We start from the raw sequence: 11,780 nt of genomic DNA on the forward strand, positions 1-11,780 counted from the left end.
CAATTCATCAAAGGCGCTAATTAACTAGCAACAGACATTGAAAGAAAATGTCTGATATTGTCGTTTCCGTCAAACGGCTTGTGATCTAATTATTTGTAGGCCTCCCGGCAGCACAGCGATAACTTCGCAATGAACTCGCTCGCTTGACGTCATCTTCGACCGAATAAATGTGTGTCGCAGCAACAATAAGTGATGATTTGGCATTAAAACGCTTCTTGTCGACACAATGATAGTATTTCTATTATTGTGTAGCGGATTAGCAAGGACACCTCGTGTTGTATTAGCTTCTATGCTAACATCGTGGGCTACGTTTGTCATCACCGACGTACATAAGACTTAGCTTCACAAATGTGTGCGGTTCAGAAAATGGATGGATGGGTTTCACTTTCTACAAAATAATTGATTCAACTGTAAAGGGAAAGGAAAAAAAACACTCACACTTTAGTGTACTTTTGAAGTTGATTTCACATAGGTAGCAAAAAAGAAAATAATTACTCGACTCCTTACTACTCCTTTATGAAAATAATGGCCATTATTACAGCCGGGCTCAGTTGTATTGCGGAAGAAAATCTTTCATTTCTTACTCCGACTATGAAAAGTAGTTAAGTTCACTTGAGCACAAAACAACCAATTATTCTTTTTTTTTTACCGCTACTTTCTAACCAAGTAGCATATATAATTTTTTTTAGAGTGCAATAACAGTTTTCTGATGACTAATTGCCCTCCTCTCCGTGCTTGGTAATTTTTTTGTTTTTATTTTAATGAGACGACAACAATTAATTTCACGAGGTCAAAATGGCCTTTTGTGTCTGATGTTAATCCATTACTTGCTAATGACAAATCACCCTTAATTATGTTTGTGTACAGAGATGATGCCAAATAGTGAAAAAGGGTCGGAACTTAATATGATGCATTGTCAAAATAGCAGACGACTGAGAGCTTTGTCAAAAGCGGGAGTGTAAATGAGTGTCAAATTCCAAATGACATTTTTTCTCTGGCGGCGTCACAACTTTTGCACGTGTCGAACGACATTTGTATGTTCGGCGGAAATAGCTCATTAGCATCTTCTTCTGCGCGGTTGAGCATGGTGCGTTAGACAGAACAAATTTCTAAATTGAGCACATTTAGCGGGTAATGTGCAAAGAAGCGATTGGAGAGTTGGAAATTACAAGGTTGGTAACAACAATAACAAAAATTCAAGATATGTTTCAACTTTATTTGATTGTTTTTGTGAACATTATAATATTCAATATTACAGGTATACGTATAAATACTGTTGGGTGACCACTTAAATGTAAAATTATATTCTTTGTTGAAACTTGAAACACATCTTGATTGTTCCCATTTTTTATTGTTTTCAAGTGCAAAAATAATAATATTCAACCAATGATAGTTTAACACTGTACATTAAAATCAAAACAAAAAATTTAAAAAAGTGAAAATAATCTCATTGAAATGTAAATAAACTAGCATGAGGTATGTTTACTAATCTTAGTGTTTGAATAAATAAACCAAAGATTAATAATAATAATAATAATAATAATAATAATAATAATAATCCAACCATAACTACAAATGTAAAACATCAACATCTTATATTTTGTGAAATTCCCAATTGGCATTTTATTTCTAGTAATTATTATAGTGGCACAGCAAGCTTTTACAAAATGTTACTTAAAACATTGCCTGTAAGTTAGACAAAGTTCCTAAAGGCAGACCGTATTTTTATCAAAGAAAGAAAAAAGATCTATTTGTAGCTTATTTCAGGCCCCCTGTATCGCTCTGTGTCGTTACGCCAATGCAAGAGAAAAAAATCCCGCAGTGTGAAAGCCGTCTGGATATAAAATAATGTCAAAGTGTGTCACCTCATTATCTACCCCACGCAGTCCTCTCTGTATCAATTAAGAAGTTCTTTATAATAAGAATAGATTTACGCTACCTTCATTCTCACTGGCTGGCCATCTCAAGTGTGTAGAGCGGAACGGAGGCTTTACGCAAACGAGAACATTGGATATTTACTTTGTTTGACGCGGGGAATAAAATGATGCACGAGAAGCGAGATTTGAACAGCGGGGTCCCTAATGGAAAAACATGGTGTCTCCTGTGTGGAGTTAATTTGATTCGCAGCATACATAATACAGGTCTGTGGGGGTGTTTTCTGTCTCAAGAGGGGTAAGATGAAACGTAGAGCAGACAAAAGTATTAAAGGAGTAAATCATAATGGTTGAATTTTGAAACAACAAGGAAGTGATGTTTTTATTACCATGGCAATTGTGTACAATAGTTTGTTAGTGTTATTTAATTAAAAAAAGAATGTTGGACAAATCTGGACACCTCATGTGGCTTTAGCTTTAGCACGGTCATTGGCGGAGCTAGAGGGGGGGCAACAGGGGCACCGACCTCCAGGTATTTGATTTTTTTTTGGAGGGATTTTTTTCTGGGGACTTTTTTTTTTTCTCAACATTTCCATCCGTATCTCGTAGGGAGCATATAACGAATCTTCATCTGCCTTTTCTGAGGATTTTTTCATGTTTGTAAACCAACAAGAAAAAAATATTTGCTTTGCAGACCCCCCCCCCCACAAAAAATACAAATCCTCACTCCTCCACTGCCAACATCAAGATTTTCCAAGCGATTCTATGCTGCAGCTCGTTAGTTCCGCCTTATTGCCGTTTCAACTGGTCACATTCCACCGAGGTACTTGTAGGCTCTGCCTCCGTATATTAAAATTGACCAGTCATCTGAAAAAGTCTTGAAAATATTGAGCTGCCGTGCACAGAATATCAATGGAAAAGATTTCATACTTGTCGTGTTCATAAATCAGGATTTGTATGATTATTGCACAGTTCTATAAGATGCTGCTGTGGGAGCCAGAAAGCAATCAGGAACAATACACACATAAATGAGACAATTTGAAAACTGTTTTGGAGAATAACTCAGTCCAAAAATAGAGATAAGAACTTCAGCGGGCCCCGTGTCATCCACCGTGCCTATGCGTCCTTGTTATCGACTCCTGCTGTTATCGTGCTCGCTCTCTTATTTTAACGCCTCCCCCCTTCGAGAGTGTGTGTGATTCTTCAGCAGTTTCTCTGAAGGGTTCAATGAGCCTCAGCCTTCACCGTGCACGTTCCAGGAATGTAATGTCAGGAATCAGATATGAAGGTGTCTATTAGAAGGCTTTGGAATACAGCGCGTGTACAACGGAAGCTCAAGGTTGATTGATTTGGAAGGGGTGATAAAAAAAAATAGAAATTATTAGGGGAAATGGGATTCTAGAAGTGTACAAAAAAAAGCCCAAGAAGCATTGTCCTCGTCAAATGACTAAGTGCTACTGTGTAACTGTCATGATAACAGGAAATGGAACTTCCTCGCAGCTAAAGCAAAATATATATTCTTCCGTGAGTGGATCGAAGAATTGAGCCGTTCAGACTCTGCGGTGTGAACGCGGCCTGTTTGTTCAAATCGTTATTTTGGCTCAGCCAGGAAAGTAATCTGCGCGCAAAAGTGACGCGGCCCGTCTGGAACAACAGCATTGCTAATCATCATCCTCATGACTCGCGGGGGCCGTGTGAGCGGAATCGGAATCTTGGCCTGTTGCTATGAGACTCTAAGTCGGGCTCACATGCCGGAGCGAGCTCATTAGCATGCAAATCGACATTATTCAAGCTTGATTACGTAGAAACACTAGGCAGAAAGCGAAATTTGGAAATGACTGAGGAGACAGGTGACTTATTCGAATTACCTAACTGGGTAAAATGAGACGCCATCATTCTAATTCATTTACTTCATATTTGCATATTTTAAGCTGTGGTAACTTGTTGATTAGGTTTCTTTGTGTGTGTGTGACAATTGCGGTTATGTATATATGTGGAATATTCACCTGTCTATTTTCTATAGTTCTTTTCCTCATTAATCAATGTCCCAAAAAGGCAGCCATGTTGGAATTAGCACAGTGGCTAACGTTCACTTATCTCTCTCCATTATATGGGATTCGTGTAACTTCTCGCCCCTCCCCTCTCTGCTTTAGGTAGTAACTCAAACCTTGACTTTTTAAAACCGTGGTGAACCCGTGAAACCGATAAATCAGGAATCAGATATGAAGGTGTCTATTAGAAGTCCGTGAGTAGTCCACAAGAACGTTCAAACAACCGTTTAAACGACGTCTGTGAAATAGCGGAACAACTTGGAACCTGCCATGGAGGCGGAGTTACTTCATTGTACATGCAAAGAAAACAAAGCAGCCCGAATACAATTCTGTAGGTAAACGTGTTGGCGTCGGAGTCACTCCTTTCCGCTTTCTTGCATGGGAATGATTAATACTGTCAATTATGGCTGCCTTAATTGTGAGAGTAGGGTATTCAAATGGAAAACAACAGGCTGGCAATTAATTAGGCGCATGTTTATTCAATAAATCTCCTACCTTGCGTCTGGAAGAGGACATAATTACCAAAGTCACCAAGGTTTAAGTGTCTTATTGATAGATTTCAATGCAAATGCAGGCGCATTTTTTCATTGTGACGTAATTATAATATGCAAATGCGACCGCCCCGTTTACGTTAGCCCGCCTCTCCCCCGCCCCCTTTTTTTAAACGAACGAGATGCAGTCAGAAATGACTCGCCGCTATAAAGGACGAAGTGGAGCTGTCAATTAGGCCGCCATCCTGACGGGGGAGGGTCACACCGGAGCACAGTTCAACGTCGGCGCCGTCTAATTGCTGACAATGTCACGCTCCTTAGTGTTATGTTTGTCTGCAGGAAGCTACATTATTTGTCCATAAAGTTTTCAATGTCACATTCCCAACTCTGGCGAGCTTAAACTTTAATATTTGGCAATACTGGAAATGCAAGGCAAGTGGTGATAGTGATGACGCATGGGCCCATGATATTTTTGACTCTGTGGATTTTTTTCCAGTCATCTTACGTATTTCTAGAGTCATTAACAATTAGCCCCAGGAGCTATCGGATCAATTACATGTCATGTGATTCATTTTGCTGGGGGGGGGGGGGTTTCCCACTCTGTGGATTATTTTGTTGCACCAGAGGGAAAAATAATGAAAAGAACATAGAATTAGTATTGAAGAATCATTATCTTTGTCAAGGCTCAATTTGTTTTGCTCCTGCTTGTATTGGATCTCAGGATGAATACATTGTGTGTGTTGTTGCGCCATACAAACGAGGCCGCTGCCCATGAAGGATTTTAAAGCTCTTCATTATTTAATATCTCTGGCTGCATCCTCGACGTAATCCGCAGCATTAGATACACGTGGGTAGCCAAGCAAAAACCTTCTTGGAAAACCAGTCACTGGTGATTTTGTGGTATTGTGAAAATGTATTTCCATTCGACTCCAATGTCATGTTGAAAAATGCAACAGAAGATATTTGTGACAGAAATAGACCCAGCCGTTTGGGTCTATTTATTTATTGATTTATTCATTTATGTATTTATTTATTTATTTATTATTTTTCTATTTATTTTCTATTTATTGTTCTATCTGGCAACCTTGTCAGCCATATTGGATTGATTCCCTCCTGTTTGTAACGAGCTTTTGAAGTGCTATTCAAATCTGCTAACTGCGCTTCTCTGCCCGTTTTTAAAAATGAATGCATTAAGCGTAAAAAAAAAAAAAAAAAAAAAAAACGATAACAAGACGCCCAAGCGTGTACCATCTGACACGGAACGCTTGTTTGCTGTCGGCGTCTTTTCAGAGCGCTAACGCATCCTAGCTTAATGGGCTGATTAAAAACGACAAACATACAGGAACAGTTAATGTATCCGCTTTGTTTCCTACTTTTGGTGCACTTACTGCCTCAGTATGTAAAGCATGTTTACATGTTCATGCGTGAGTAGGTGGCCACGTTGGAGTGGGATCAGACGTGAGGGGCTCGGTGCAGAATCCGACTTGCATGCGTGCATAATGAGTGTGCTGTGCGCAGTGCAATACATTTCTCACATAGGATAGAATGGAAATAAAACCAATCTGTTTTCTCCAACATATGTTCAGACATTTTTATGTACCATCTTGACACACACGCATACCATAAAACAACTGTTGACGTCAAACAGAAAAGGAATAAAACACTCGTATAGTTAGCAGCTGGTTTATTATACCTTAAAAGTACTGAACAATTTTTCTTGTACAAAAAATATCTTGCCATACTGCAAGTACATTAATAATAATAGAATAATTATAACTAATTAATTCATCATTATTATGAATAATAAAATAATAATAGGAAATAATTATTTGATCCTCTGCATTTTTTGGGGGTCATTTACGAAGAACCTATTGTTTATGGGTACGATGATTGAAAGGTACCATGTACAAAATGTCGCTTGCTGGTCTCGCAACGTTTAAGGTCGCAGACTTCAAATCACACTTTGAAACTGATTTCCTCATTCCCAATGAGCGATACAACAAAGTCCCTTTAAAAAAAAAATAGTAGTCAGAAACCTCAAACAGGCATGGTCGTTGCGTGTAAACATGCTTCATTAAAGCGATGATAGCTCAAAGTGGCGGCGCTCCAAGTAATTCAAGCTTCCGTGAGCAAACAGCAGCGGCGGCAGATGTCGGTCGAGGCTCTGTGGATTCGCCGAGCGAGCGTGTTTGTTGGCTTTGGGGGTTGCGCGTCTTCAGACTTCTATGAGAAAATCACGCTCACCATAAAGGCTTTCACGCATATTTTGGAGCGTGTTTATGGGCCAGGTAGGCTCTGCAGAAGGTGCAGATGTGGCCCAAGGCAAATGTTAGCGTGCATTTTATTTGAACAGCAACGCCTTGAAGTTTCAATTCGCCCAAAAAGTTGTACCTAGTGGAGTTTTGTCGGCCTGTATATGGATCGGCTTTTTATGAATGCAACTGCTGCTTTGATTTTATTTAGTAGGTTTTCACTTCCTGTTTTGGTTTTCAGCCATGTTGAAAAAAAAAAAAAAAAAAGCAAAATGGAAGAAACAAACAAAAGCAGTCATTTACTTGCAAGTTCTCACATCTGCTTCACCTTCCCACCTTGACATGAAGATGGAAGCTCAGTATCATCTTAATTGAATTCAAAGACCTACATTCGACACTGTGAGTTGCCTTGGCAACAACCCCCCCCCACGCACACACGTCGCCCCTCCTTGCCCTCCCAGAAATTGTGAAAGATCAATGGAATATCCTCAGCAGTGTGGCAGAAAACATTCCGGCACAGATGCTCCTCGGGAGAAAGCGAGAGCAAAGTGGCATAGTTAAAGTGCGAATGCTAATGCGACTCGGCAAGGTCGCGCAGAAACAAGCGTGGGCGGCCATTTTTTATTTTTCATACCAATGAAGTCTATGCCCATTTCTTAATTGAAGGAATTTGGAGAAATAATTTCTGACAACAGCAAGGCTTTCCTGCGTAAATAAATTCTCTCTTGGGGATTGGGAACGTTCTCGCGCTGTGCGTGCATGCGTGTTTTGACCTCTTTGACTGTCAACAGAAAGCTCAATGCAGCAGTTTTAGCACTCTTTTATCTTTCACTTTCAATAAAAGGCAATTAAGAATAGATTTTCCAAGCAGCGGGTGTTCTTTCCCAAGCAGTAATAATTCGCTTGAAGATTGTACAATTAAAAAATGTCTCCTAATACTTTAGATTAGCATAAATTAGGTTAGCATGAATTAGCCACGACGGATTGTCTATGGCTGTTAGCGTCTTGCTTTTTAATTGAGATGTTAAATCGAATATTTTCACTTCCAGGTAGTGAAAAGGGGGCAGCTGGGAACACGTTTAGGTCGTCTCCTTGGTCCGCAAATGGAAAGTCACTTTTCATCGCTTCATTTGATTGATGCTAACACGCGCTCCTCATTCCCAATGAAGCTTTCGCCGTTTGCCGCCAAGACAGATGCCAAGGCCGCGGCCGAGAGCGTCTGGCAACGACATCCACGTTTGTCCGCCGCCGGGGCTTCTTGTTTGCTTCCGCCCGGGATCACATTTTCCGCCTGTCACCACAGGCGGCTTCTCCCCGAGAGTAAAATCAATAGCCCTAAATAGAAATCAGAGCTTCCTCAAAAAAGAAGTCATTTAATAAAAGAGACAGTCTAAAACACCTCGAGGCTTTTTTTGTTGCTACGATTGGCACAACTGTCCTAATCTTAATCCTGAACCCTAAATCTTTGTCTAGATCTGCCCTAAACGGTCACCCCTAACCTCTAACGGATCCCTTACCCTCCCCCTAGTTTTGCGCCCTCATTTTGTGTAATTTGTCAGATGGCTCAGAAGTGTAAAAAGGTCATACTGATATCTCGACAAACAACTTTTATTTCTTCACTGGATGTCTACGCTGACTGAGAAAGATGCGATCGTTGTGTAAATAATATGCTTCAGACACACAAGCGTGCTTATTTGCCTTCAAAATCTCCCCGGATACGTTTTATGATGGTGTCGCTGCAGCCTTTCATCATCCGAGGTGTCATTATTTGCGAAAAGCTCATTCCATTTTGCAATGATACCTTGCTTCTATCTCGGACTTCTATCTTTGGATTTTTGGCTCACATAAAGGCGCTGTTTATTCATCCTGTTTTTATTCCGTCTGTGTGTCCAGGAGCAGGAACGCAATTGAAAATGGAGTGGCTGATCCTGTGCGTGCTCCTGTGCGCTGCTCTGGTGAAGAGCTACAGTTGTCCCGGCCGCTGCATCTGCCAGCACCTGTCGCCCACCCTGACGCTCCTCTGCGCCAAGACGGGACTCCTCTTCGTGCCGCCCACCATCGACCGCAAGACAGTGGAGCTGCGACTCACCGACAACTTCATCACCGTCATCCGCAAGAAGGACTTCTTAAACATGACCAGCCTGGTGCACCTCACTTTGTCGCGCAACACCATCAGCCAGATTTCTCCGCAGGCCTTCTTAGGCCTTCACTCGCTACGGGCGCTGCACATGGATGGAAACCGCCTGAGTGCCATTAGGAGCGATCATTTCAAAGGCCTGAAACACCTGCGACACCTCATTCTCGGGAACAACCAGATCCACCAGGTAGCGGCTACGTCCTTTGACGAGTTTGTCTCCACCATCGAGGACCTTGATCTGTCCAACAACAACTTACGTACCCTGCCTTGGAAAGCCATAGCCCGGATGACTAACATCAACACGCTCACCCTGGACCATAACCTGATCGACCACATCGGACCGGGAACCTTTACCCTGCTCACCAAGCTGGTCCGCCTGGATATGACGTCCAACAGGCTGCAGAAGCTGCCGCCCGATAGCCTGTTCCAGCACGCTCAGGTGCTGTCCGACGCCAAGGGCTCCAGTTCGTCCACTCTGGCCGTTAGTTTCGGGGGGAACCCGCTTCACTGCAACTGCGAGCTGCTGTGGCTCCGCCGGCTGACCCGCGAAGATGACTTGGAAACTTGTGCCTCGCCGGACCACCTCATGGACAAGTACTTCTGGTCCATACAAGAAGAGGAGTTCATCTGCGAACCACCACTGATTACCAAATACCTTACCACCAAGCCTCACGTGATGGAAGGCCAAGGGGTCACCCTCAAGTGCAAGGCGGTCGGCGATCCCGAGCCAGAGATCCACTGGCGTTCGCCCGACGGCAAGCTGGTGCACAACAACTCCCGCACCATCCTGTATGAAAACGGCACCCTTGACATTCTCATCACCACCTTGAAGGACAGCGGGGCGTTCAACTGCGTGGCCTCCAACGCGGCGGGCATCGCCACGGCCGCCGTGGAGATCAACATGATACCGCTGCCGCTGTTCGTCAACAACACGGGCCACATGCGCGAAGACCCGGGCCTGTCCGACATCACCACCTCATCCAAGTCGGGAAACGACACCAAGCACAAGCAGGGCAGGAGAGTGGTGGTCACCGAGCTGACCTCGTCGTCGGCCATCATCCGATGGCCCTCCGAGCGTCACATCCCAGGAATCAGAATGTACCAAATCCAATACAACAGCACCGCCGACGACACGCTGGTGTACAGGTTAGTCGAGACGTGTTACCATCTGCTCTATGACAAATCCCAGTAGATGCAACGTAATTAAGTATACAGCAGTTGATGAATACATGGTCACAAGACACAGATAGAAATGCTAACTAGCTAGCGGGGTACTTACAGATTTTCATTCCGTCTTTTATTCGTGGCCTTATAACTATTGAAATGAGGCAACCAAAAGTTTTTGGTAATTAGTGACAAGCACGAATGAATAATGAAGCAGTTAGCGTCACCGGTAAAAGATAGCATGAGAAGCTAACACAGCTTTACCTTAATGCTCCTTCTTGACTAAAAGCGCAAACAGATGGCCGAGCATACGCCCGGCTAAACCATAGCAAATGTATTTGTTTACCAGGAAATATAAACTTATCGTGGTTATAATGGCGCTGAACGGTATAAAAGCGTAACGAGTCAAGTACTTGGTCAATCAACACTTGACAGGACTAAGCTATTCCACATCAAGCAAGTTCTGACTGAGAAGCCAAACAAGAAAGTAGAAACCTACCAGAAGCAACAACGGAGATAAGTAGGTCTGAACAATAAAACTTATCCCCAGCTATCACAATAAAAGTACAGAAGCATCCGATCACCCTAAAGTCTTGCAAGAATTCCCAGTGGCTATTTTTCAAAAAGCCACAAAAGTCCACACCGAAGCTGGCTGACATGAAATCTTTTGAGGTCTCTATTTGGCCCGCAGCATTGCACGGCGGGAGTAAAGGGCCTTCTTTCCAGGATCATTACACCATAATAAATAACAACAGCAACATTTCACTATGCGCACTCAGCCAAACGGCAATAGGCCATCATTAATTTGCTGCAACACAAAGCGTGATTACATGCGGTTTGGCTAATTAAAGGCTTGCTTGCTTGCAGCGGTGAGCCCAGCGTCATTTACTTATTGGGGACAGGAAAATAAGCAAGTACTTGTTAACCGGTCAAGGTTTTTTTTTTCAGCAATTGGAATGAAAATTTTGCGTGTTATCCTGATATGATTTCATTATTACTGTTGTGTATCAACGGCGTCAGATGATAAAGTAGGTCGCCAAATTTTAAAGGGTTTGTTCATAGTTTCATTTGTAATGGCTCTTTTTGTAATGCTAATGCCATGCAAATGAATAATTAAAATTGTCACTGCGTATGGGAATTTTGAAAACATATGAAAATAGTAGTAAATAAAAGGAACCACTCCAGTAGTTGATTCTACTCCGATAAATGTTTTTTTTCTGATGCCTGCAATACATGAATTTCCATTTATTTGCATACGTTTAAGTACTGGAAATGTATTTCCAGTCGTGTATGTACTGTATTACTTAATGCATTCGTTTAATAACATTACATGATTGTATTACTTTGTTTTATTGGCAAAATATTGATGTTTAACTAGAGTAAGAGCACAAGGGCTTATTAGGGCTTTTAAATAAGTGTACTGTGTGATTCACAATGTGTGATGCATAAACAGAATGTAGGCTACCGGCATCTATTAATGTCGTCATCATCCGGTGAATTAATAAAACATTTGTCATTGAGCTGTGGTATCAGACATAATGAGTCATAACAAAATCCTAGGCGGTTTAAAGCCTTGAGATGTTTTGTTCTGAGGCGCAGAGGAATGTTATCTATAGATAACGAGCATCAAAATCCATCTTAACGGAGACAATTTCCTTATTTTCGTAACTCGCCAAAAGTACAGTCTCACTCGCCGCCTTTTTGGCATTTGCATTGCCCGGAACTGAATCAAATGGCATTACACCACCTGCGCCACAATTTAGACCTGGTTTCACCCGGTCTAAACTTGCTTCTGTCAGGTGTGCTGGGTA

At 42.1% G+C, this 11,780-nt stretch overlaps 1 protein-coding gene across 9 annotated transcripts in view; it reads left to right on the forward strand.

Annotated features, from left to right (window-relative positions):
* lrfn1 (leucine rich repeat and fibronectin type III domain containing 1) overlaps positions 1-11,780 on the forward strand; it is a 121,364-nt gene that overhangs the window by 106,915 nt on the left and 2,669 nt on the right. For all 9 annotated transcript variants that reach the window (XR_015066602.1, XM_085915578.1, XM_085915575.1 and 6 more), the window contains one exon: positions 8,562-9,951. Coding sequence is in view for 8 of the 9 variants with exons in the window: in XM_085915574.1 (XP_085771700.1) it covers positions 8,562-9,951 (1,390 nt within the window). In the remaining variant the exon portion in view is untranslated. The remainder of the gene's footprint in view (positions 1-8,561; positions 9,952-11,780) is intronic.

This window comes from Syngnathus leptorhynchus, chromosome 7 (genome assembly GCF_054491065.1).
Source record: "Syngnathus leptorhynchus isolate UIUO chromosome 7, UIUO_Slep, whole genome shotgun sequence".
In the NCBI taxonomy this organism is placed as follows: Eukaryota; Metazoa; Chordata; class Actinopteri; order Syngnathiformes; family Syngnathidae; genus Syngnathus; species Syngnathus leptorhynchus.